Source organism: Dicentrarchus labrax, unplaced genomic scaffold, assembly GCF_905237075.1.
Source record: "Dicentrarchus labrax unplaced genomic scaffold, dlabrax2021, whole genome shotgun sequence".
NCBI lineage: Eukaryota > Metazoa > Chordata > Actinopteri > Moronidae > Dicentrarchus > Dicentrarchus labrax.
Window position 1 is genome coordinate 24,962,280 of NW_026136703.1, and position 24,401 is coordinate 24,986,680.

General features: G+C 41.0%; 1 protein-coding gene across 2 annotated transcripts in view; it reads right to left on the minus strand.

Annotated features, from left to right (window-relative positions):
• Nucleotides 1–394: 394 nt before the first annotated feature.
• Nucleotides 395–24,401, minus strand: part of ppp2r5eb (protein phosphatase 2, regulatory subunit B', epsilon isoform b) — a 44,780-nt gene continuing 20,773 nt past the window's right edge. For both annotated transcript variants that reach the window (XM_051389184.1, XM_051389193.1), the window contains 12 exons: nucleotides 13,352–13,548; nucleotides 12,204–12,305; nucleotides 10,808–10,900; nucleotides 10,556–10,686; nucleotides 9,375–9,434; nucleotides 7,570–7,678; nucleotides 6,751–6,804; nucleotides 5,762–5,812; nucleotides 5,511–5,630; nucleotides 5,252–5,379; nucleotides 4,186–4,287; nucleotides 395–3,162 (listed from right to left, as the gene is read on the minus strand). In XM_051389184.1, the coding sequence (XP_051245144.1) occupies nucleotides 3,063–3,162; nucleotides 4,186–4,287; nucleotides 5,252–5,379; nucleotides 5,511–5,630; nucleotides 5,762–5,812; nucleotides 6,751–6,804; nucleotides 7,570–7,678; nucleotides 9,375–9,434; nucleotides 10,556–10,686; nucleotides 10,808–10,900; nucleotides 12,204–12,305; nucleotides 13,352–13,548 (1,247 nt within the window). In that variant the 3' untranslated portion in view covers nucleotides 395–3,062. The remainder of the gene's footprint in view (nucleotides 3,163–4,185; nucleotides 4,288–5,251; nucleotides 5,380–5,510; nucleotides 5,631–5,761; nucleotides 5,813–6,750; nucleotides 6,805–7,569; nucleotides 7,679–9,374; nucleotides 9,435–10,555; nucleotides 10,687–10,807; nucleotides 10,901–12,203; nucleotides 12,306–13,351; nucleotides 13,549–24,401) is intronic.

Sequence of the window (24,401 nt, forward strand, 5' to 3'; positions counted from 1 at the left end):
GCCATTGTCTCTTTTTGGGGGGTTTCAGTCCCTCCAGGAAGTTGTGATCTCAACAATAACACAAATTCTGCCCGATCAATCAAATCTAAATCTGTCCAATCAGATCAGTCTCCCTCACACATCACAGCAAGGTGCAGTGAAATCAGATATTCTAAAGTCCTGGAACTTATTAATAATTTATAAATATTCTCAAATCTTTCTGTCCAAAGCAGGAAAAAATATATAAATCACTCATTTCCTACATTTATTAACCCTTCAGTTGCATGAATGAATAAAATATAAAATCTCACACACACACACACACACACACACACACACAGACACACAGACACACAGACACACAGACACACACAGTGACCCCCCCAGTAAAATAAAGCAAATCCAGCGTCTGGGCTTTATCACAAAACAGGTTTAATTTAATATCTCTTTATTTTTTAAAATAATTAAACATTTGTATTTCTCCAACCCTTTTTTATCTTTTTTTCAGTTTTTAAATCATATTATATTCCGGGCCGTTCTAAAGCACACAATAATCCTGCGAGGGAGGAGGGGGGAGGTTCGCCGTCAAACACTCCCAACAACAGGGGGGGAGGAGGCAACGTGGTCTGCTCCATGCCTTCCCTCTCTACTCCCCCCTGCCTCCCGCTGACCCTTGACTCCCTGCCTACCTGCCCTCACCCTCACCACCCTCCCCTCCCTCCCTCCCCAACTAAAAAAAATATATCCAATGGTCAAAAGAAACTTCATCAAAATATCCAAAATGAGATAAAAACCAAGAGAAGGGGGGAGGAGTGAGACAGAAAAGAAAAAACAGACTAAAAAGGGGGGGGGGAACACTATCATAAATACCAGGAAGTCTTGTTCCATAATACCTCTTTATATACTGGATACTCCTCTCCACAGTTTCCTAAGCAAAAAAACAATAGGCTAAATTACTACAAGATACAAGATTATCAGTGTACTGCATTCAATAACAATGTACAGGGTTGTCTTTTTTTGTCACTGTTGTTGTTGATGTAATACTGTGAAGTCAACGCGGCGCCCCCCGGTGGGCGGAGGGAGAAGGAGGAGGAGGAGGAGGAGGAGGAGTTGGGGGGAGGTGAGGTGAGGCGGGGCGCTCGTCTTTTCACAACAGGGAGGAAGATTTTTGGCGCTCCTCTGAAGACTTTTTTTTTATTGTTGTTTTTATTTGTAAGTCCCCGTCCGGAGGGTACCAGTGCCAGACTGATACCAGGGATACCTGGTATGGTAGGGAGGGAGGGAGGGAGGGAGAGGTTGGAAAAAGGTGGTTTTTAAAACAAAAAAAGACTGAGGGAGGAAAAATAATCAAGTGATGAAAAGTAGTCCGTCGTTTTTGTGGAGGAGGAGTTGAGTGCGTTTACAGGCGGAGTCGTACAGACCGGATAAAACTACAGGAACCAGGATGTGATATTCAGGCCTGGAGGGGGGTGAAGGTGAAGTAAAACATTAAATTAAATTATATTCGATATACTTCTGTTCCCTTAGTTCCTCGTTTGATACGTCAGCTGCTTTAACTCGTTGGTTAATGTGAAGAAACTTTATGATTGTGGCTGATTTCAGATTATTCTGATACGTGTCATTGTGGATTCAACCACCAGATGGCGCCAAAGTAAAAGGTAAAAAACCCTCTAATGCTACACACATATTGGTTTTATCCTTTTATTGTATGAACCCCAATTTTATTAGCATCTATAGTTAGCATTTATACAAAACTCATATTTACATTATGTAATTACCTCTTTATGTAGCAGTTTTTAATCTTTAGTGGCGGAGTCCGCCAATTCCTGCTCGGGATTTAATTCACATGAAACGATGAGTGCACATCGATTTTTTACACAGCTGGTAATTTTCATGTCATTGAAAGAAAAGTTCAGCATTTACAGATCGCTTTCATACAAGCTGTGTCAGGTCAACACGCGGAGGCTTTTATTGTGAAGCAGCCACACAGGAAATGCAAAAAATCAAAACAGATTTCTTCTCTTCAAAGTAGCTTCTCAAGGTTTCTCTGGGAACCCTGCAGTAACCACAGATATAAATCTTTAGGGGATTAATTGTGAAGTTTTGAGGGTGAAAAAGGTAGAAACACTAAACTGAAGGAAATAAATATATTGAGCACAAGAATTAATAACCAAACAATTGAACAAACGCATGTAAACGCACTCGGAGACGGTTGTAGTGACAAAGTTCTAAATTTTGTTCAGTTTTTTTTTTTTCTTTCCCCGCTTAAAACAGGAAGCAGAACCTGTAGACAGGTGGGTGGAGCCAGAGAGGGGAGAGAGGGGTGAGGAAGGGGGGAAGGAGGGACCCATTATCAGTCCAGACGTCCCACATGGGGGGGGGGAATGACAGGTGCACCATTAAGAGAGGAGGAAGGGAGGGAACAGAAAGATGGAGGCAACGAGAGGAAAAGCAAAGAGGAGAACCAGCAAAATAAAAATTACATACAGGACTGTACTGAGGAAGAGTGGGATGAAGAGTTAAAATCAATCTATCTTCTCTTTTTTTGTTGTTTTTTGTTTTCCAAGAGTTCATTTCATGTCCTACAGTCCAAAAGTTGTTGTTTTTTTTTCTTTAAATTCCCCTCCCACACAAGTCATTTTCTCATTTTCTATTTTTTTCTTCCTTTTTTTTATTATTATTGTTTTGTTTTTTTTTTTTTTTTTCCGTTTGCAATAATATCAGTTTTAGGGAGAAAAAAAAAAACAAGGGAAAAAAAACAAAGAAAAAAATAATTATTTACAGTGCTGTTGAAATAATGAAAACAGACGTGATGAATCTACTGTAAAGTAAGTCGCACAAACACAGGAGAGAAAAAAATAAACATAAGAAAAAAAAAAACCAATTAAGAAACCAGCGGGCGCTCCGTGTCGGTCCAGAGACGATGGCCTGTATCGGGGATTTCTCAGAGCTCTGGGCAGACATGGCTGATGTGGAGGGGGGGGGGCTCAGGTGGGGGGGTTGGGGTAAGGAGAGAGGGGAGGGGGAGTCACAGGGGGAGAGAAGGGAGGAAAGGGGCGGAGGGGAGCGCGGCGCTGTCTTCGTTAAGTTGGGATGATCCCGTCGCTCCTAAGGCCCCGCTTCAGCTCCAAGTCCTCCAGCTTCTTCCACAGCTCCTCCCGCTCCTTCTCCTTCTTCTTCTCACTGAAACAAACAACAACAACAACAACGAGTGTTTACTGAGTGTTTACTGAGTGTTTACTGAGTGTTTGAGACACTGTAGTCCGGTTCCAACATGATCTCTTCAGAGTTACGATGTTATTTTCCCACACAGACACACAGTCAGTGAACTACAGATCCTCCGAATAAAACACGAGCTCCTCTGAAAACATGCTTTGTGGTATTTTGGAGGAGTCTCTAAAATACTGACAGTATGAGCCCCTCCAGGATTTTGCTTTTTCTGGGATTGCTGCAGCCTAAAATGTCTTATTTTCTAAATAATTCTCCTATTATTGTTATTATTACTAAGAACTGTGGGTATTTTGCTGCTTCTGAACCAGACAAGGTTTAAGCACCATTATTGTGTAATGATGCTACAGTTTGCTACAGTTACAGCTGAGGCTGATGTACGGCTGCACGTTTAATCACATTTTAATTGTGATCTCTATATTGATCAAAATAATCGCGCTTTCAGCCGGAATCAGGCAACCCGAGGATGATGGGAATGTTATTAGTTGTTGCAGGTGTTTGATGATAAACCAAAGTAGCTTGAGGAAAAGTTTTTTTTTTTAATTCATTCAACTTTTCATGGTAATTCATCCATTACAACCTCATGGTGGAGCTCTGAGTAAAGTCAATAGGATTCATTCATTTCCCATCAACCCATGCAGCAGATGTTGAGATATTTCAGTCTGAACCAACGACACAGTAACATTTACACAGATTAAAGCTGCTTCAGTGAACTTTGAATCTTAATTGGCCAATAAACCAAACCTAATTACGTCGTCAATGTGTTCTCTTCATTAAGCCTGTAAGACATTAACTTCCTTTAGTAGAACCACCTCTCCTCTCGTCTTTCCTGCTGCTCTTTTCACAACCTCAACTAATATTAATGCTGATGTTTGTGACGATAGTAACACCACTGTCCCCTGCAGGGATCATAAACCGTCACATTAATCCTGAACCCCTCAGTCGCTGTTGATGGTGTGAGTGCGAGCGCCTTCTCACCGCTGGCGGTCCGACTTGTAAGTGGCTGTGAGTTCATCAAATAAGGTACTGTTCATCTCCATGAAGGCCTTCAGTACGTTGTACACCAGCGCCACGATCGCCCTGCGAGGAGGAGAGAGAGAAAGAGAGAGAGAGAGAACAGCTGATGACATAACATCCAGTTTTACCGCATCTATACACTTTTATCATTAAATCCACTGAAAGAGAAACTTGTAGGTCACATTTCTTACTGACTTCATACTAAAGGTTTTATTATTGTTTGATTTGTTGCTTTGTTTTCTACCCGGAGCCTTAAAATTATAAGCCAGTGGTCGATCATATGACTGCGGAGCAATTTCATCCCCATCAGAGTCGATACTAGCAATGATATCCGTAATTATAACTATTATAATATTATACTCGACCTAGCTTCGCTCCCTTACGCGTTTCCTTATCATGCATCTAATTTCAGACGTCTTCAACATCTCTCAGGCTGACAGAGAGCAGGGAACCCCTAACTACACACACCGGATCATCTGATGAGTATTAAACTCGTCCGACAATAGATTTATCTTAATAATATGTTGAATTCAAAATACAGATTCCCAACACACCAAAATGTAATTTATCTGGAAGGACCTGGAAATTCATTTTTCCAAACCTTTTCCGACCTGCTGGAGTTGGTTATACAGACTTTAAGAAAAAATATGGATGTTGAACAGCATTTAATAAGTCAGGGTCACTAATTCTGACCTCCAGCGTCTTCTCATATTCATAAATTGGGACGTAAACTGCGTACAAAGTGTTGAGTAGGTTGTTTTTATGAGAGTTATTTTTCTCATTTTTCCACATTAAGAGTCGCCGTTCTCTGCTGTTTACAGTAAACAGTCCTCATGTGGCGAAGACAGCTTACTTCGTACTTTTAGGTAAAACGCAGTGAAGAGAAAAAACTGAGGGGAGCTGCTGATCAGCAAAAACCCAAAGACACCACATGACTTAGTGTGGGAACATAAAATAAGGGTGAAAGTCATCCGAAACCAAAAACAATAATCTGTATATTTCTTATTAAATGCCTGTATTCACTCACGGGTTCCAGTGCTCTTTGGAGATCCTGTAGAGGCTGGCGAACATGATGGGCAGGATGACGCTGGAGTTCTCCTCAATCAGACTCATGATGTACTCGTTGTTCCAGTAGTACAGAGCTCGCTCTGCAACCTGGGAACACGGGAGAGGACAACGCAAACTGAGCGTCTATGTGGGACATTACAGCAGCAACCAGATATCACTCTCAGGTAAAAATCACACTGATACTGAATCTTTAAAACCGGATCAGGATGGTCACTGACCTGGAAATGTGGGCTGGAGACACATCTGGAGATCTGTTTGAAGAGCGGCTCCTGGATCTTGACGAACTGTGTTGGTTCAATGACGTCCAGGATTTCCTCCAGCTCTCCTAGAAACATCACCTGAACCGCAGCACAGCGGGAAAGTGTTACTACACACACACACACACACACACACACACACCCACCCACACACACCCACACCCACATAGAGTTCACACACAACCCTACAGTTCAAAGGAAAAGAGCCTCACCTCTTTTTGACTGCAGGTTTTTGGCCAGAACTTCAGTAAGCCTCTGATGACCTGAGGAGGGAGAAGGGACTCAGACTGAGTTTTTGGTTTTTGATTTCCTCCACCTCACTCTACAGAAATCTCCACTGCTTTAATGGTTCTGTAATTTCATTCTATTGAACTCCTCATTTCACCTCGGTGAGGTGCTGTCAACACCGTTTCAGCTCAACTATCAGCTGTAGCTAAAGGGAAAAAGAGGCTAACATGAAGTTAACTGAAGATGGTTAAACAGCTGACCTCGGGCTCAGACCTGTGGAGGGAAAAAGGTCCAACAAACCTTAACATGGTTGGTGTGGGAGAATGTGTGTTAATATGTCTGCTGCTCATTTTCACGTTTTTTGGGCGTGTCCTAATATTAACAGATCAGATCGATCATCACTGATTTTAATTTTAGCCAACTGGGCAGCAAAAGCAGGACAGATTATTACAAATATTAGCAGCAGGTAGGTATAACCAGGGAGTGGCTGAGTGAGTCTCCAACAGTCCTTAAATGGATAGAGAAAGTTTAAGAAATGTATGTTTAGGGACTATTTTTCCTTGAGACACGCCACCAAAAAATGTGAAAAAAATACTGGAACTGGAAAACTTATTTGAATCTTAAGTGATTGTGTTACTTTATATTTGTCTGGAGAACTTTGTTGTATTTCCTTCTGTAATAAAGACTGTGGTTGAATGAGTAAAAGACCTTCATCCCCTTTAAAAGCACCTCGGCACAGCTACAGATCATCAGGATTTAAGATTTCAAAAAGGACCATCGTGTTATAAAAAGGTCCCACACAGTAACACTGTCAATGTAACCCAGCCTCTCTTTTATTTCCTTTCTATACAAATGAAATAAAAATCTCTGAGCTGTCGCAGGAAACTATGGGATATGTATCAGCCCTGATTGGCTGCTGATGGGTGACTGTTGTAATTCATTACACTGAAGTATAATATGAGTTGATACTTACTGGTTCTGTTAATGTTGGGTCTTTCTCTAGGAACTGTACAATGCAATACGCCAACTGCAGGGAGAGAAGAGACCACACGTTAGCCCTTTAGCTTAGCATACAACAGCAACTCAGACACACCAAATCTGGAACTTTAAATGCATTGTTAATAGGGAAGAAAATAAAACTTCAACATGAAACTAAACACTGATTCCTGATTCAGGAAGAAGACTCAAATCAAACCGACTGAAGCAATTGTTCACACCAACCTCCACCAAGCTGCTGAACTTTAACACTAAATCAGTGTGCAGTAAATATACCAGCACTTCAGCACCAAAGCACCGTAAATCCTTACAGTCTCTGCATGACTTCAAAAGTCTGCAGGTTTAAAGTTTTACATCGCTGTTAATGATCACTAGCATTCTGTATACATAACTTTGTAACTGCAGGAAGTTCACAGGTGTCCCTTCTCTTCAAATCTAAATATTAATAGGTTTAGGGTTTAGTGGCATCTAGCGATGTAGTTGCTGACTGGAACGCCTTCGCCTCACCCTCCTGTTCCAGGCGTGTTGGAGAAACAACAGCTGCAGGTTTCCCTGTTTTTAAGAAATCATTTTACATGGCGGACTCCGCCATAAGAGGACCGACTCCCTCTCTAGATTAAAACATCTAATTATAAGGCAACAAAAACTTACATCCAGGTGATTATACACTAATGAAAACATACCGATGGATATTATATTCCATTTCTGACAAAGTTTCGGTCTCTCTGCGGCCCGTGCAGGAGACAGACTAGGATTGTTAGCAGGAAGAAACTTTACACAAACACATATGTATTACCTGTGCGTGGAAGAGGGACAGACTCCTGACAGTGTGGAGGGGGATCAACACTTTGACCAGAAACTGTTTATGCTCCGCTTTCAGTGGCAGAGCGAAACCATTGATTATACTGAGAGAGCGAGAGAGAGAGAGAGAGAGAGAGAGAGAGAGAGAGAGAGAGAGGAGAAAAATATAAACATAAATTAAACATGAATACATGAAAGAGTTTCAATGTGAGCCTCGGAAAGCAAGTGGAAGATCAATGAGCGGCAGACAGAAAAGAAGACTGTTTATAAAGAGCGACTGAGCCCTGAGCAGAAATAAAGAGACGTTAACTGATGAGAGAGATCTGCTCCAACCTTCAGCTCCTGAAAGAACTACAGTCCTTTACTGGATTCAACTTATTGTTTTCATTGCTAGCTTTTTGTGGAAGGACAAACTGTACAAATAAATTTAGCTGAGGAGTATCGAGCGTTGCGAGGCCGTACAAGCTAAACATTTAGTCTAAAAAAGGTAAAAAAATAACAACCTGCAATGTGAAAAGAAAAGAGAAAAGCATGACGCAGACCAGTGGATCGTGGAGAGTTATGAGACTGGGAGGCTGAATATGGATGTTTGGTGCTACGCTACAAATATGTGCAAAAGTAAAGTGGATGAGGAAGTTTCAAACGAAGATTGACATCACAGTATTTGTGTAGAGTTCAATGGAAATGAGTGCAGAGTAATATGCAAAGAAGAAGTTGTTGTTCTACAGAAATATAAGGTCAAGTGTCATTGCTAGACTAAACAGAGAACAGTATGAGGAGTACTGGAGAGAGAGCTAACGTCTAAAACTAATGCTTGTATACATGAAAGTGCTGTATGATGTTAGTAAGTAAAAAAAAGTAAACTTTAAGAAATATTTTGCCTTCTAAGGCTGATTTGGTGACTTTTAAATCTCTTCTTAAACATGTAAACATGTAAAAAGACATTTATTTATTCTAGCATTAACTTCGCGTCTTATCTATTATATTGGTATTAACATATTTTAACAATGTGTATTTTATGCTTTTAATTGTGTATCTTTTAATTGTTTAACATCATTTAATTATCAGACCTGTCATTGGTTAATCTTCTGTTTATCAATCATCTTTTCGGCTTTATTCTGAATCTTTTCTGGTCTGTGGACCCGAGTTTAGGTTCCCAAAATACCTCAATAACCCGGGAAATAGGAACTGTCAAAGTGACATTTAAATTGGCTACGTTGTATGAAACACTCAGAAGCAGCTATAAGGGGATTATGCAGATATATTTCATTTATTTTTATGACAAATATAAGCAAGGAGCTGTTATCAGGAAGGAAATCGCCCTCAGCCCCCGTCTGCACGTCGACGACCCCATGCAACTCCTGACGCAAAGCTGATAAACTGTCTATGCAAGTCAGGTCCTTTTTTTTTACTGGATTAAAATGGATTAAAAAGACTGTTGAGCTGAGAGGATTAATTTATTTCTTATCTACAAGTCAAACTCTGCTCCTGACTACCCTGAACCGAAACATCTCTACTCTGTTACAATCCTGCCAGACCGCTCAGCTTCCGATTAATTTTTCGCTTATCAATCTTTTTGCGTTCCTCTCGGAGTCTCTGTTGAAAAAGATCTCCATCTTCACGAGAATACCTGATTAAATCAAAGTTACAAAAACGTCCTCGTATGGTTCCAGCTCAACAATAACAGGCGTTGAGCTCAGTTCTGCCGGTGCACTTGGGTCTACGTGGCTCTCGGCTAAAAGCATCGGCTGACAGAGCTGAATGTAAATGTGTGTCTGAGGGTCGGAGGCCTCCACATACCTCCCCAGGATCTCCAGCAACTCCGCCACCCCGTTGAAGTGCTCCGTCTCATAAACAAAACTGCAGAGCAGACAGAGAGGGACGCAGAGAAAAAGAGGAGACAAAAGACAGGACGAAAAAAAGGTTAAACAACTGAAACAAAGATGACAAAACCAGATGAATTTTAATCAAATGTAACAACTGAAAGTTATAAACTGTTGGCAGAGCGACAGAAAGTAAACGTGTTAATCCAGAACGTTTTTTACTTGCAGTATTTTTAACAAACGTGTGTGTTTGCCTGCTGACAAATATTTTACATCCTGAAACAAAGACGCTTGTTTCGATCCCCGTTAACCCCAACACACAACTGTCACATATTTAGTCCGACTTTAAATTGTCGTTACTACAGACGGCAAAGCTAATCTAATCTGCTGTAATACAGTTCAGCTGTGAGGCTGAAAACAAAACAGAGCGCAAAAAGTATACAGACAGTTCAACAAGTGGTTGACTCAAACATGTAGACCATCTCAAACCAGTGTATCACACAAACACTACAACTATGTCTAACCACCATTCCTCTGCAGCAGTAATAGGTCAGCACGATTAAAAATATCCCATAAAACCACTAAAATCTATTCAAACTGTTGAATCCCGGTAGAAGAGTAAGAGTCCCAGGAAGTTATCATTTTTAAGTAACAGGATATACGGGATAAAGTTTCATCTCAGTACCTTCTTGTCCCTCCTCCTGCCTTTTAAGGATTTTCAGAGAAAATTTAAAGCAGTGATACAAAATCACTAATTGTGACTCAATCACAATATCTGTCAAAATAATTCCAATATGATGTTTTTATCATATTGTGCAGCCCTATTTTCAGACAGCACATCTGCTGTGGTGAGTCTCTTTCGCCTCTGGGATGCTTTCCCGTCTTAAAAAACCAATATTGAACATGACGTGATGATGTGACATCACATGCGGTTGTGGTGGTGTTTCGCCATCTCCTGCTTTTGGCTCGTCAATAACACGGTATTTCTATATCTCGACAGCCCTTTTGTCTCAATGAACTTCTCCTTGATGTGACTTTGCTAGCTGCTTTGAAGCGTCACCAGTTTCATACTGAATATAGGAAACTAAACGGAGGGGAAAGGGCTTTAGCTAAAATGTGCCATGGCATTAAAAATCATAAGTCTGACATTGTACTCACCGTAGAAAAATATTATTGATCTGTTTTCGTATAAAAGCCCTCAGCCCCAGGAATTTGCCGTAGATTCTATGCAAGACTGTCTTCAGGTAGTCTCTCTCCCGAGGATCCTCGCTGTCAAACAACTCCAAGAGCTGGACGGAAGGAGGGAAGGAAGGAAAAAGGACAGAGGTTAGGGGGGAAAGAAAGAAGGAAACTCAAGCTCCGACTGACAGCGGGAGATATCAGAAGCTGCAGACTGACTCAGCAACTCACCTGTAGGACAAACTTCTGGTCTATGTACTTTTTGGCAATGCTGGGCTGGAATTCCTGACTCTCCAAGAACCGGATGAAGAACTCGTATACCAACTGGAGAGAGGAGGGAGGGGAGAGAGAGAGAGAGAGAGAGAGAGAGAGAGAGAGAGAGAGAGAGAGATGTTGATGTTAAAACAAAAAAGTGCAAAATGCCTGACGGGAATTTTAAAGAAATGAAATGAAAAGTTCCTGATGAGCCCTTAAACCAACCCTGTACACACTGGGACTGGACTGGATTAAAGAGAGGGGACACAAAGGTGAAAGGTCACAAATTGTACAGTGTCAGGTGGGTTTAGCAAGGTTAAAAAAAGAGCTTGGATCAGCCAGGATGACGGCAAATAAAACTGGTTGGATTGCGGGGGGGAGAGAAATGTTTGTTGTTTGGAAAACTTGGGCAAATAAAGACAAAACTTAAAAGAAAATTAAAAAAAGGTTTTACCAGGAAGCTTCTCCTTGAGATTTGCATCTCATTTCTAAAGGAGTCCTGGGCAGCAGGCACACAGAGAAGGAGGAGGGGAGGTGAGAGAGCCTGGCTCTAGACATGGACCCAAAACTGGACCCCGAAACAAAACCCACCCGACCCACCAGAAGCCTTAATACAGCCAGCAGGACAACGGCACCGATGGTACTGAATACAGCTGCAGCTTTTAAGACAATTGTTCGATTAGTTATCAACGATTTCAACTTTTTTTTTAAAGAATTCACGTCCAAATTCTGACTTTAACTCATCAAATGTGAATATTTTCTGCTTTCTTTGGTTCTTTATGTCAGTAAACTGAATATCAGACAAAACAAGACAACATTAAACATTTTTAAACATTTTATGACCCAAACAACCATAAAAATGATCAACAGATTAATCCATAATGAAAATAAACATTAGTTGCAGCCCTTGAACGAATATCTCTTAAGCAACTCAACATTTTGGGGCATGTGCTTTCTTTCAGAGAGTGAAAATCTATAGCACTCTCATAGCCTAGCTTAGCATAAAGACCAGAGACAATCGCATGTTGTCTCTGTCTGAAGATCAAAACACATCTAAAGCTCACCAATTAGCCCGCCGTGTCTCGTTTGTTTAATCCGTACAGAATCGTAAAAAGACAATTTGTGGTTTTAAGTGCACAGTGGAACTATTTCTTGTCGGGCCACTCGGACTGTGTGCGACATCACAAACTCTTGTTCTGAGGTTCAGTGGAAAGTCCATAGAAATAAAAACACTAAAAGCTGCAAAAGTGGTTGTTTTTTTTTAAATTTCTGTTCTGTTCTCGTGCACCAATTAAACAAACAGGATACAGCGCTTTAATTAGTGAACACACACCACACACACACACACACACACCCCTCCGGCTGTGTTTACCTGTAAGTGTGGCCAGGAGGCCTCGAGTGTGGGCTCGTCTTCCTCGGGGTCAAACTCATTACTGTCACTGGGCGGAAGGGTCCGGAATATGTTGTGAGACACCTGGAACACAAAGAGGATTTAAATACACTTTGAATTAATTCACTGTGAATTGTTAACTTCACATTTATCTGCAGAGGTTTGTGTTTTTTTATTCTCACAAGCAGACATAACCTACGTACAGATGATAGTCAGCAACATGCACACAGACTACAGTTCTTTCTGTTTCTCTCCCCCGTCTCGCCTTTTTTGCCTCAAATCTGCATCCGCTCACATCTTTTCATCGACTTTGTATGCCATCATGAGGCCACTAAAAATCTTTTGAATGAAAATTTGTGTCTAGTCTGAACACACAACTCCCTTATTTTAAACCTTCACCACCACCCAAAAAAAAAGGGAAATATTCACAGGACTAAAAGCTATTCACTTTTTATAGAAAGGTTTCTGTGTTTCTATAGTTTCCATAGGAATGAACTTACTTTACATGCACTCATTGACTTCAGCTTTCCACTACAGTCCACACAGTTGTGTTTACATTTAGAGCTATTGTCTGAAGTGATGCAGAAAAGCTGCAAAAATAATACTACACTAATGATCTCAAGCTCTTCTGGGACACTAAGTTAAATCTGAGCCTCACATGAGTGTGGGAGCAAATCAGGGTCACGAGACAGCGAAGGGGGGGCAGCAGGACCTGAGTGTGGTGAGTTCACAGATCTGCAGGAGGACTTTTACTGAATATATACAGGCACTGAAGGGCAGCTCCACTGTTGCTAGTTACACAGAACAATTTAATTTTCTACTCGTTTTGTTTGTTAAAACCAAATTAATAGAATATTTCTGCGTCTCCATCTTCCACACTATTAAGTAGTGTGTGTTTCTAATCTGTTTGACTGTACGTGGTTATTAAGGTAATGCTGTGTTATGTTAGTTATGTTACTATTGGAAAGATTTACCTCTTTACATTTAAATATATGTATTTAAATAAGACATTAAAGATCTAAGCTTGTAACTCAAGACTTTGAGAGGTCACAAGGAGAGTAGTTATGTTTTCGTGGTCTGAACCAGGACTTGAGTATGTATGTTGAATGCGTGCGGCCCTCCCTCCTCACCATTTTGACGACCTCGGGGTAGGCCTGCTCTGTCAGGTAGCCCCGGCTGACGGTCACGTAGTCCACCAGCTCGTTGAGCGTGGAGCGCTTGTACTCCTTCATCTTGAGGTCCGACAGCGTGTCCATGAAGTCAAAGACAGTACAGCACTGCTGCAGCTTCTTCAGGAACAGCTCCGGCTGCTCCGGCGCTGGCACGTCTGGACGTACGAACCAAACACACACACAGAGAGAGAGAGAGGAGAGGAGAGGAAGATGAAGAGTCAGTTAAATTGGTGCAGATGTAAATGTGAACCACGCAGACGTTTCTGACTCCCACAGAGGTCAGAGAGCTACAAAATCAAAGACTTGGAATAAAGACAGCAGATGTAAAAACTGAGACACGGGGCGTTGTGGTGAGACAGTGGTCTGAGAAACGCTCTGTAACTGGTTTGATTCCTGCCGAGGAGTCCTTCTTCCTCCTGAGACTCTCTTATTTGTTTATTTAAATAGTCATTTATTGGTTTATTGATTACAATGTCTCCATTTTGATGCAGAATTGGTTGTTTGAATCTGCTCTTTGTGTTCATTTGATAGAAAACAAATTTATACCGTAACTTCAAACCTGAACTTAAAGGTCAACTTACTAGCTTTTTGTACATTCATCAGTGAGTTGATTACTTTGTTGTCATCACCTGACTCACGTACAGAACTTTGGTCATATGATAACAGGTATACAACCACCTATTATACCATAAACTATGTATAGAACTTTATTGACAACTGTAGACTGTAGACCATGAGATGTTGCTTAAAGCCATCTAAAAGCTAGTAAAGTAAACCTTGCGAGGGCTGGAGCTGATCCCAGCTGACACTGGGTGAGGGGCAGCGAGTTCATTACAGCGCTGACGGAGAGACAGACAACCATTCACACTCCCTACACCTACCTACACCTACTTCATGTCAAAATGGCTGCTGTGAGAAAGGTCTATTGACTACAGCTTTCCTCTAATCTTAACATTAATTTGGCCACAGCACAGGTTAAAACTATTGAAACTGTCCAAAACAATACAGATTATTTCCATGACATTTGGTTATTTTAAATCAATTTCCAAACTCGTCTCTACATTTCCAGGTTTCCCAGGATTCATGTATCAAGTTGCCATTATTCAGTTGTTTCTCATTATTAAGCAGTAATTTGACATTTACACATTATTATTCTGTTGCTGATCACACAGTTTGCTGACACCCATAAAGTTATATATAAGTCCTTTGCAGCAGCAAGGTCTGTCTGTTTGGTATATATAGACAATGAACTGGGTGTTTAGCTTTAGCGGGGACAGCCACAATAGCTAAAGAATACAAATGACAACTTCCAAAAACGTGAGTTAAGCAGGATGAGGTTTGTCCATAAGCTGTTTACGTATAGATCACAACAAAAATCATTGTCGGTGAAAACAAAGGACGCACGCAGCAGGTGAAAGAGTCAGTTCCTGCTCTGCATTAGCTTTTTACTTATTAATCCCGTTTGCGCCCCTCTGTGTGAGGAGGATGAGTGCCTCATTATCCGGCAGGGAGTGTTTCTGTTACGGCAGCGCGCAGGCTGAGCTGTCACAAACCGAAGGGATGTACAGGAGGAACGAGTCGGCAGGTGTCTCCATTCTGATCCCAAAGCGACAGACATGGCGGAGGGTCGCACAGAGTTCAGACCTGCAGGGAGACGCACGGCACTCTTCCCCTGATTGCCAGACCTGATGTTCCCATCCCAACAGGACTGGGCCTTTATTATGTAAGAGATAAGCTACTCTGGAGGCATCGCACCAGTTGCACTCAGTGTATATGTGTGTGTGTGTGTGTGCGTCTGAAGTGTGAGCGTGCTCCGAAAATTACACTTCAAAGTGCTCGTTTGTCATTTTGAATTCTGCTGCACTTCACGTTGAGTCACAAACTGTTTACAAATGAGTGAGAAACTTTGAGTGCGATGACTTTCCCACCCTTTCGTAACATAATTCAACACAGTAATGAGCAAACTAATTCATTTGTAGACGTTACCTTGGGCTGTAGGAAGTTACGACTGCGAAAAATTTTGACTTTTAACCACTTTATAGACCAAACGATTCATTGATTAATCGAGAAAATAGTTTGATAATGAAAACAGCTGTTTATCATTATTATTTATTACTTTAGTTGTTGTCTTTTTACAGTGTAGCAGGGAAGTGTACAATTAAATCCATTACCAACCATTGCAGGGTCAAATACAATGCTAATGGTGGTTAGATGCTATATAATATTTGTAGAACATATCACTGGATAATTTCTACATGTTAAGGCAGAGTAGACATGTGACATGTGAATGTATTTACATTTAAAGCATTTAAGGCTACGTGTGTTTACTGCAATGAGATTAAACTATGTTTAACTGTCTGCTCTTGGCCTGGAGGTTTAGCGGGAAGGCATCGAGCCAGGAGGAGAAGCTAATGCTCATTAGCGCTCCTCTCATTCATTCAGGTGTAGCGGGTTACAATGAGCCCAATCGGAGGTGAATTCTGGTTGTTTGCCAAAAGTTTCTGTCTTTCATTAAACAGGACGTTTGTGACTCAATACGTGACTTGTGTTGGAGAAAGAAATATTTAAAATTCAAAGTCAGAAATTAAGAAATCTTAGACACCTCACAGAAAGAGTTGAGGCTTACTGATGAATTTATCCTGGTTATAAATATATATTTTCCTGTTTAAAGATCTCTGAGGCCAGTCAGCGCCTCTTTTGTTCTAGATCAAATTCAGCTCAGCTGATCGGTTAAATTCCTGAAATCCTCTCTTCCTGAAGCTCTGACCATTCAAACAGAAAGTGCAGTTTCCTGTCCTGGGAAACAACCCTCGGCTGATCTCATCAAGCGAATATAAAGTGATTATTCTGAACGTGTTTTGATCCAAATGCCACTAGTTACTCACGACCTGCTGGCCTCCTGTGTCAGCTCAGCTCATTGAGGCCGAGTCCAACTGGGCCAGTCACAAGCGAACCTAAACCCTGATTGACTGGCAGGAGTCCTGGATTCTGCAGGCTTTAATCCCCGTTCCACAAACTTGGTGCGACGGAGGAACCGAGAGCTCAATGCCTTGTCATTTAAATCGTATGCAACCAGGATGGAAAATAATCTACAATCTGCGTTGATAGTACCTCGCTCTTAACCTGCCAACAAGATGAAACAACTCCTCTTCGCCCTGCATGTGATACGATCACTCAGTGCTCCAAATACCTAAAAACTGCTGACCAGAATATTAAGGTGGCTGCACAGTCTACATGTCCTTGAGGCAAGATATTCCGAGTCTTTCCTGCTCATTCTTTTGAAGTTTCCCCGGATAAGAGCATCAGAAATTCAGTGAAATATCAGAATGTGGAGAGGAAGTTAAAGCTGCTGCAATCAATATTTTTTTATTATATTAGCAATGAACAGCACGAATACACGTACTACACTACCTGCCCGGCACCAAACAGCACACAGATAAAGTAGATGGAAAGATATTTTTCTCAAGAATTAGTGGAGACCAAAAGAGAGCCTAAATATTGGACTGACATTCATCTGACGGACACAAGCAGCTCCGGTCAAAAAGCAGGATTTTAAAAATGTCCACATTTGACTGCAAGGGCATGTGTGTATGTCTGTATGCATTTGTTCCTGTAAATGTATATGCGTTATATGTAGGGCGACATGACCTTAAAATATCCCTCCTCCACAGCCTGTGTTACACTGTAGACTATTAACTACTATTAACTATTGTGAAATATTGACATAAAAAAAGCTGCGTGTTGATCAAGAATCAAGACTGCAGAGGTTTGATTTGTCACATGCTGCTCATATATACACGCAAGGTGGCTTCAGGCTACAAGACTGAAGGTGTGCAATAAAGAATAATAATTAAAGTAAAAGAAAATATTAGAAAGACAAATGGCATTTGGAATTTTGTCAGGAAATTGAAGAATTTGGGAGCACATAATACTTTTGAGGCCAATTATTCCACCTCAAATAGATCCTATATAAAGCTGTTCATACCTTGAATGAATATTAAAATTCTTGAAAACTTGCCAAAGTGGGGGCTCCGGTCCTGGGAAACAACACTTGGCAGATCTCATCAAGTGCATTTAAAGTGAGTTCTGGCCGATTCAGTCCGATACAGGTATCAGACTGACGCCACCGATCCAGATCTCATAGTCTGATGGTTTTATGTAATATTGCAATTTTAAGACCGTAGCCAAAATGTTGTAGCACAAATGCATTAACTAATCATTAATTTAACAGTTCTAACACATTATTTTTTGGTCTCCCAGAATTTTATGATTTATACGTACAGCTGGAGCTGCACTGGACCAAACCCGCCGTAATGTATCATGAGTCTGAAACTGAGTGAGCTAACAGTTGGCTAACTCAACCTCAGTCCTCACATTGGAGATATTTTAGTCTCGAAACACAGAAAAGACAGACAGCAGCTTGTACGGAGTGTAAAGCCAAGATCCAGAGTTGTGGAAGTTGAGCTGCATCGTACAATACTCCCATTTTAATTAAGCAGCAGACATAATCGGATCAGAACTGTGCATCTCAGATCCAAATACATATGTAATGCATGTATATACAAATGTAAAATGCACACAGCTGTGAAGCAAACTTTTACGGTGCAAAGTAAAACTAGACTGAGGATACACAGAGGTCAGAGTTATAAGTTATATCATATCCATATAGTCCCTATCATTGCAGTGCAGTGAACACACGCATGTTTGTTTTGTGTGTACACTCGCTGTAGTCGTACACTGTGTGTGTGTGTGTGTGTGTGTGTGTGTGTCTTCCTCTCAGTACAGCAGCGTACTGTACATTGTACTTCATTACAGTAATTACTGGCTGCAGGATTCAGGGCCGGCTTCTGTTGCAGGAGCCCGGGGCCTCGGGATCCTGCAGCTCTGCCACTATAGGAGCATGTGAACGGCCTTAAAGGAAGCTATTAATAGACAGATAATCACACAGGACACTGTAATCCCTCTACAGAGACACAGAGAGAGCACAGCTAACCAGCTTGGAGCAGGTCGAGAGAGTACGAGTGTGAATGTGGGAGAGAGAGAAAGAGAGAGACTCTGTGCCGGTGTGTGCGTGAAAGTGTGTGTGTGTGACTGTACTTAAGCGTGTGAGAGACAGTGTGTGTGTGTGTGTGCGTGTGTGCGTGTAGCCTAGAATAACCCAGAAACTACCCTTCATACACATCAGGAAGGAAGAACCCCGGAGTGGAAATGCAACCACACACACACACACACACACACACACACACACACACACAACACACACACACACACACACACACACACACACACACACACACACACACACACACACACACACACACACACACACACACACACACACACACACAGACACACACACACACACACACACACACACACACACACACACACACACACACACGGTCATGCTCATACATCAGGAAGGAGCTGCCCTTGCTGTGATGCTGTCAGTCATCAGGCCTCTACTAAATCACATCAAACCTACTGATGAGTGACACACTGATAATGATTTATTTATTTATTTAGTTGAAGTCAACAACTTCTCTATCCCACTTTCTGATGAGACCTTTAACATCCTTAGAAAATACATTAACGCAGGTTTATCAATGTCTATTTGTTTATTGGACAGCTAGTGAACAACACAGGTTGCTCCACATGCGAACTAATCCATAGACGTTACTGTCATATGGTGTGCACCCCCAAACCGTTGGACTAACTAGGTTTCACAACGTGCCAATTTCATCCCGTTTTATCTACAAAATGGCAGGAAAAAATTTGAAAAATGCTCTTAAAAAATCTGAACCAACAAGTCGAAAGACCCCAAAGATTTCATAAAGTGATAGAAAAAAAACAGAGATAAGCAGAAAATCCACAAATCTTTAAAACTTTATTTGATCTGTATTTCATTAAGGTAAATACAGAAAGGCCTTACACATATGTAAATGTTCTGCAGTATGTTGACCTCGCACAGTGATGGCCTTCAGTTAAAACTCAGTATATTGTTGTTGGGGGGTGTGAGGTCAAGATAATGACCACGAAAATAGCCTATGAAGTTACACAATTGTTCAGGCAGTCACTAAGAAGAATGTCATCGTCGACATTTGGTCTAAACACAACGTCAGAAAACTAGTTTCCTAATCCAAAGTTCAAACAGCTTGTTCTGTCCAACTAACAGTCCAAACCATAAATATATTCAGTTTGCTCTAATAGAAGACGAACAAACAAGCAACCATTCACATTTGAGTGACTGTTGCCGATTAATTTTCTGCCAAATCTTTGTGAATTTCGGACTATAAAAATGATTAAATCGATCATCAGATAACTTTATTTCAATCTACTCGATCTACCTTTTCAGTGCTAATTATTAAACATGTCCTTTCCCTGAAGTAAAACGTCTGTTTGTTACATTAAAACATGATAAGATTATCAGGAGTGAGGGGATACATTGGACAAGTATGTGTTACCTTAGAGGGAGACAATACCAGAAAGCCTCATAGGTTTCATTATAGTTTACCTCAACGCAGCTTATGTTTCCTTTTCAGAAGCGATTAAAAAAGCACACCGAGGACAACAGGACACATTAACTAGTTAAACATTCAAAGATTTTTTTGAGGTGGCTTCAGTCTCAGCTCTGCAACCCCCAATGTCAAACCACAGAACACCTATAAGGTTTGGTTTTTATGGTGTTACTGCTGGTTGCTCAGGCTTATACCGAGAAGAAGCAGGAATAAAAGCAGAACGGGGAATAAATATACACCAGCCCTCGAGCAAGGTGCTGACAGTTGTCAAGGCAACCAGGTTCTTACAAATCACAAAAAACTCTGTATGTCACTGGGAAGGACAAAAAAAAGTGATTTGTGCCTTTGGAAGACAAAACCAAGAAAAATACAGTTAGCCAGACCAAAGCTAAATGACATAACATTAACATGAGCATTAACCGCATTAAAAGCACCCAAATCTGCTCACTTTAAGCTAAATAAACGTCATATTTGACTTTATTATGATAATCTCCTCTGTAAAAGTCGCTCAAATCGTCGCACTGACCGCACCAGTTTGTCCTGAAGACCTAAACCGAAGCTCTTGCGTGTTTAAAAAAAGTACCCATATCATTGAGGGCATTTACTTCTACCATCCATCTTTTTATCCCCAAATCCATTTAGCTGGTACAAATGTGATCTTTTTTTAATCCAGCAGCCACTGCGGGCAGTGCATGAAATCAGGGTTGAAACGAGTGTTTGTTTGGCGGGTTGCTGATCCACTCTGTCAGTGCATAAGCCAGCCATCGTTTTCAGGATGATTACGGCTACGTCACAGCAGCAACTTCCTGCAGCGGTGTATTCTGGGGGAATGAGCGACGACAGAGGACTACTGTTAACTATAAAAGCATCACTACTTCTTATGAAGCAAAGCGGGTTTCATATCAACACGACTATTCTGAGATACTTTATGAGTGTGGCCCCCGGCCTGTGGAAACACTGATGCTCTGCTCTGGCTTCAGCCTCACCCTGGTTTTTCTCCTTCCTGCCGGTTCTGTTCTGTTTCTCAGCTTTGGAAGAGACTCATCTGGGCTCCCTTGGCAGAGGAAGAGAGAAGTCGCTGCTGCTTAATTAATGGTGGAAAAAAAAGCTTAACGACTCACAGCACGAGAGGGAGAGCGAGCAGTCGGATGGCTCCACCACAGGAACTCCTTTAAGTTAGGCTAATTACATAACAGCATCAACTTATTGAACACAGGGTCAGGATCCAGCAGCGTGCATATGCATGCGTCCATTTTCGAGAAAGGGTAGCTTGTAAAATGTGTTGTTCTAACGTTGTTTAACATGATTCACAGATCTTTAAATACAGGGACTTCCAGATTACGTCAGCCGCTGATTATTTTAGTAGCCAAATATGATTTGTTCATAGACTACAAGGAGCTCTTTCCACAGCGAAGAACAGTCATTAAAGTACCTCCAACGCTGCACAAATGCAACTACTGCAACACTGAAAACAATTGTACTAATTAGAAAGTGACGGCATTGTTTTTGTATTATAATTTACTGTATATTGTAAGTACAGGAATCATTTTGGTGTTTTGGTACTTTTGTTTTTGTCTGTTTGTTTTTATGTTTGTCTCCCTGACTGCAACTCAAGTTACTCCATCTGAGATAATTAAAATGACTGTAAACTGTAGTTATTTAATGGCCTGTGGGTGCACCCATGTTGACGCTGTATAAACAGGTCATTCGTTCTTAAAGGTAAATAAAAAATAAATAAATGGGTTTGGAAACAGAGAATGAGAGCACACGTCGATCCAGCAAAGAACCGCGACTCAAGACAAAAAAGAAATACTACAAACAGTGCCAAGAGGGCATGAGGTTCTCTATGAGGCAGCACTTAAGTGAAGAGAGTGTAAAATTTTTACAGACGATGACTCAGCTGGACACTGTGTTCTTGAGAATGAGGAGGTTCTGGCCACAAACTGGGGCCTTCATCACTTTACACAGTGCATATAGGGGAAGGTACGGAGAGTTTAAGTAGGTAGCCAGCCTCGAAAATAAAAAGATTGGCCTTGTGGCATTAACGCTCGAAAGGCACATGATACAGCAAATAAATGCAGTGGGAAAGTGTCTTTGTCTGTCTCAATATTCAGATTGTAACAACACTGATTTGTCCAGAAAAAAAAGGGTTAAATTCTGAACTTTATAGTTAAATTAATTTGGCAGATGATTTTGTCAAAAGAGACTTATAATAAGATAATAAGTACATTTAAACTAAGACTGCACACAATATGGTAAAAACATTATTTTGTAATTATTTTGACAGATATGGTTCATGATTAGTCTGTGAGTGACCATGTTTGCGTCACAAATGTAATTTTCACAAAAAAAACAAACAATTAAAATCATATTACAATATTTTTGGCATCTGTACCAAACAAACATGTTTTCTTACATCTGGAGGACAATATTTGTAGGCCAGAGTATCTCTGCTGCACTACAGTGCTTCATTATAATGCTGTTTTCACACACAATTTATCTTTATTTTGCTAATATTTAAATGAGTTCAATTAGTGCAGCCCAAATTCAAACCACATAGCTAGATAGTATCCACAACTGGAGGTTTATCCTTTTTAATAAATATCTAAAAAGCATGTTCAGTGCTTAAGTGCAAGTGTTTAGAGATGAGTTTTGTTTTAGGGGGTTTTATTTGGCCTTTTTATGTGAAAACAACAGTTGCCAACCTGGAGGTCTGGACCCCCATAAAGTCTTACAAGATACATCTTCAGGGTCGCTAGATGAGAACAAACCCGAAAGCAGGGAAAGGAAATCTTTATTATCCAAAGTTAGACTTCTTTCCCTCAAGTTTCTGCAAGTCGACACAGATGTTTGAAGCCAAAACAATCAGAAACCACCAGGCTGAAGCACACTAGTAGTTTCTGAGAGATAATAAAGGTACATTCAGATTTCAGTGGACGGACTAGAACATCTTTATTTTACAAATATTATGATGCATTTCATTTTGCCGATGCTGCGGTCAGCCTTTCTTGTTTAATAGTGGAAAAAACTTCACCGCTGTGCTTCACTATTCTTAGGTTATACAGTTCTACACACAGCGCTGCAGAGATTTCAGTGGAAACACTAAACTCTAGGAAGGTGTAAGATGACCAGGCGACGCACTCTTTAAGAACAGTCCACACACACACACACTCAGTGTAAAGGGGAAAGCCCCCTGTCTCTAAAAGTGAGTGTGTGTGTGTGACTGGGCGAGCGGGCTTGAGTTACGGCAGGGAGAGCGAGGGAGAGAGAGTGAGCAGCTCCAACAGATGGACTCATCCCCCCCCTCTGCCTGAAGGTCAGTTTGTAGGATACTATGTTCTGGCTATGACGATATTATGCGTGTACACACACTCGCAGGGTTCTCCAGCATCACAAACAGCCGCCATAAAGGTATAAACAGTCGGGGTTAAGGTGCACCGGAGATTAGTGGAACAATTAGGCAGACACGCAGGGTTATTGATGGAGGAATGTCAAGGCGCTGTGGGTGTGACCTTTGCTCTCCTCGCCGCCGGTGGCTTCTAATTAACCTTATTTACCCGGAGAAAGTTGCTGCTCACCAGCCGCACCCTGGTTCAACTTACCAGAACAAGCAAGCAGTCTTTTAGGGTTGGTCACTGACAGGCGGGGCTTAATGATTCTTTATCAGTAGTTATTAAGGAAATGCTTTAAAGGTTTTGCCACTTCCTCGCCTCTAAAAGCAGGCGTCTCAGTGGCCGAATTGTTGGACGATTACACTTTATGTTCGGTTTGAGTCACTTTAAATAGGAGCAGATGATGAATACATAAAAGTAAAGCATGGATTAATACATAATAAGATGTTCTTTGCAGGATATTGCCAACAAACAGTGACAACAGATGAGTTCATGAGTCGATTTGGGCAATATAATGAATATATTGGGTATCGCTGGTTGTTTTTAAAATGATTTTTGTTATTATTTACACATTTTAATGGTCTGGTCGCCGATTATTGGGCTGACAATGACAATAAGATTTGAGAATATCGCTCACCATTATCTGAGATTTTGTTATTTATTATAATAGTTATTGCAAGTACTGAAAGCTGAACCCTCATTAGATTCAATAACACAGATATAGATTTGATTAAATGCTTCCAAACCTCAACCCCAGTAAATCTGCCTCACTAACTTAACATGTTCTTAGGGAGACTAGATTTTTTATTTGATCTGCCAACATGTTGCCAACCTAATGCATATCAGAAGAAATGAAACCATGTTTTTATACCTTGTGGATTGAAATGTGTTGAAAGAGTGTTTAATTTAGCCTGCGAATGTATATGGATCAGTATATAGCTTCAACTTTCAGCTTTGAGCTTACTTCTGTGGGAAAAAGTCACACATAGAAGCACGTCCATCACAATTGAAACTGTGCATCATGTTTCCTGTCGAGGACAACAGTTTCCCAGCAGCCACTGCTGTCGCTACTGGGCCTCTAAGCCACCGAGGTTAAAC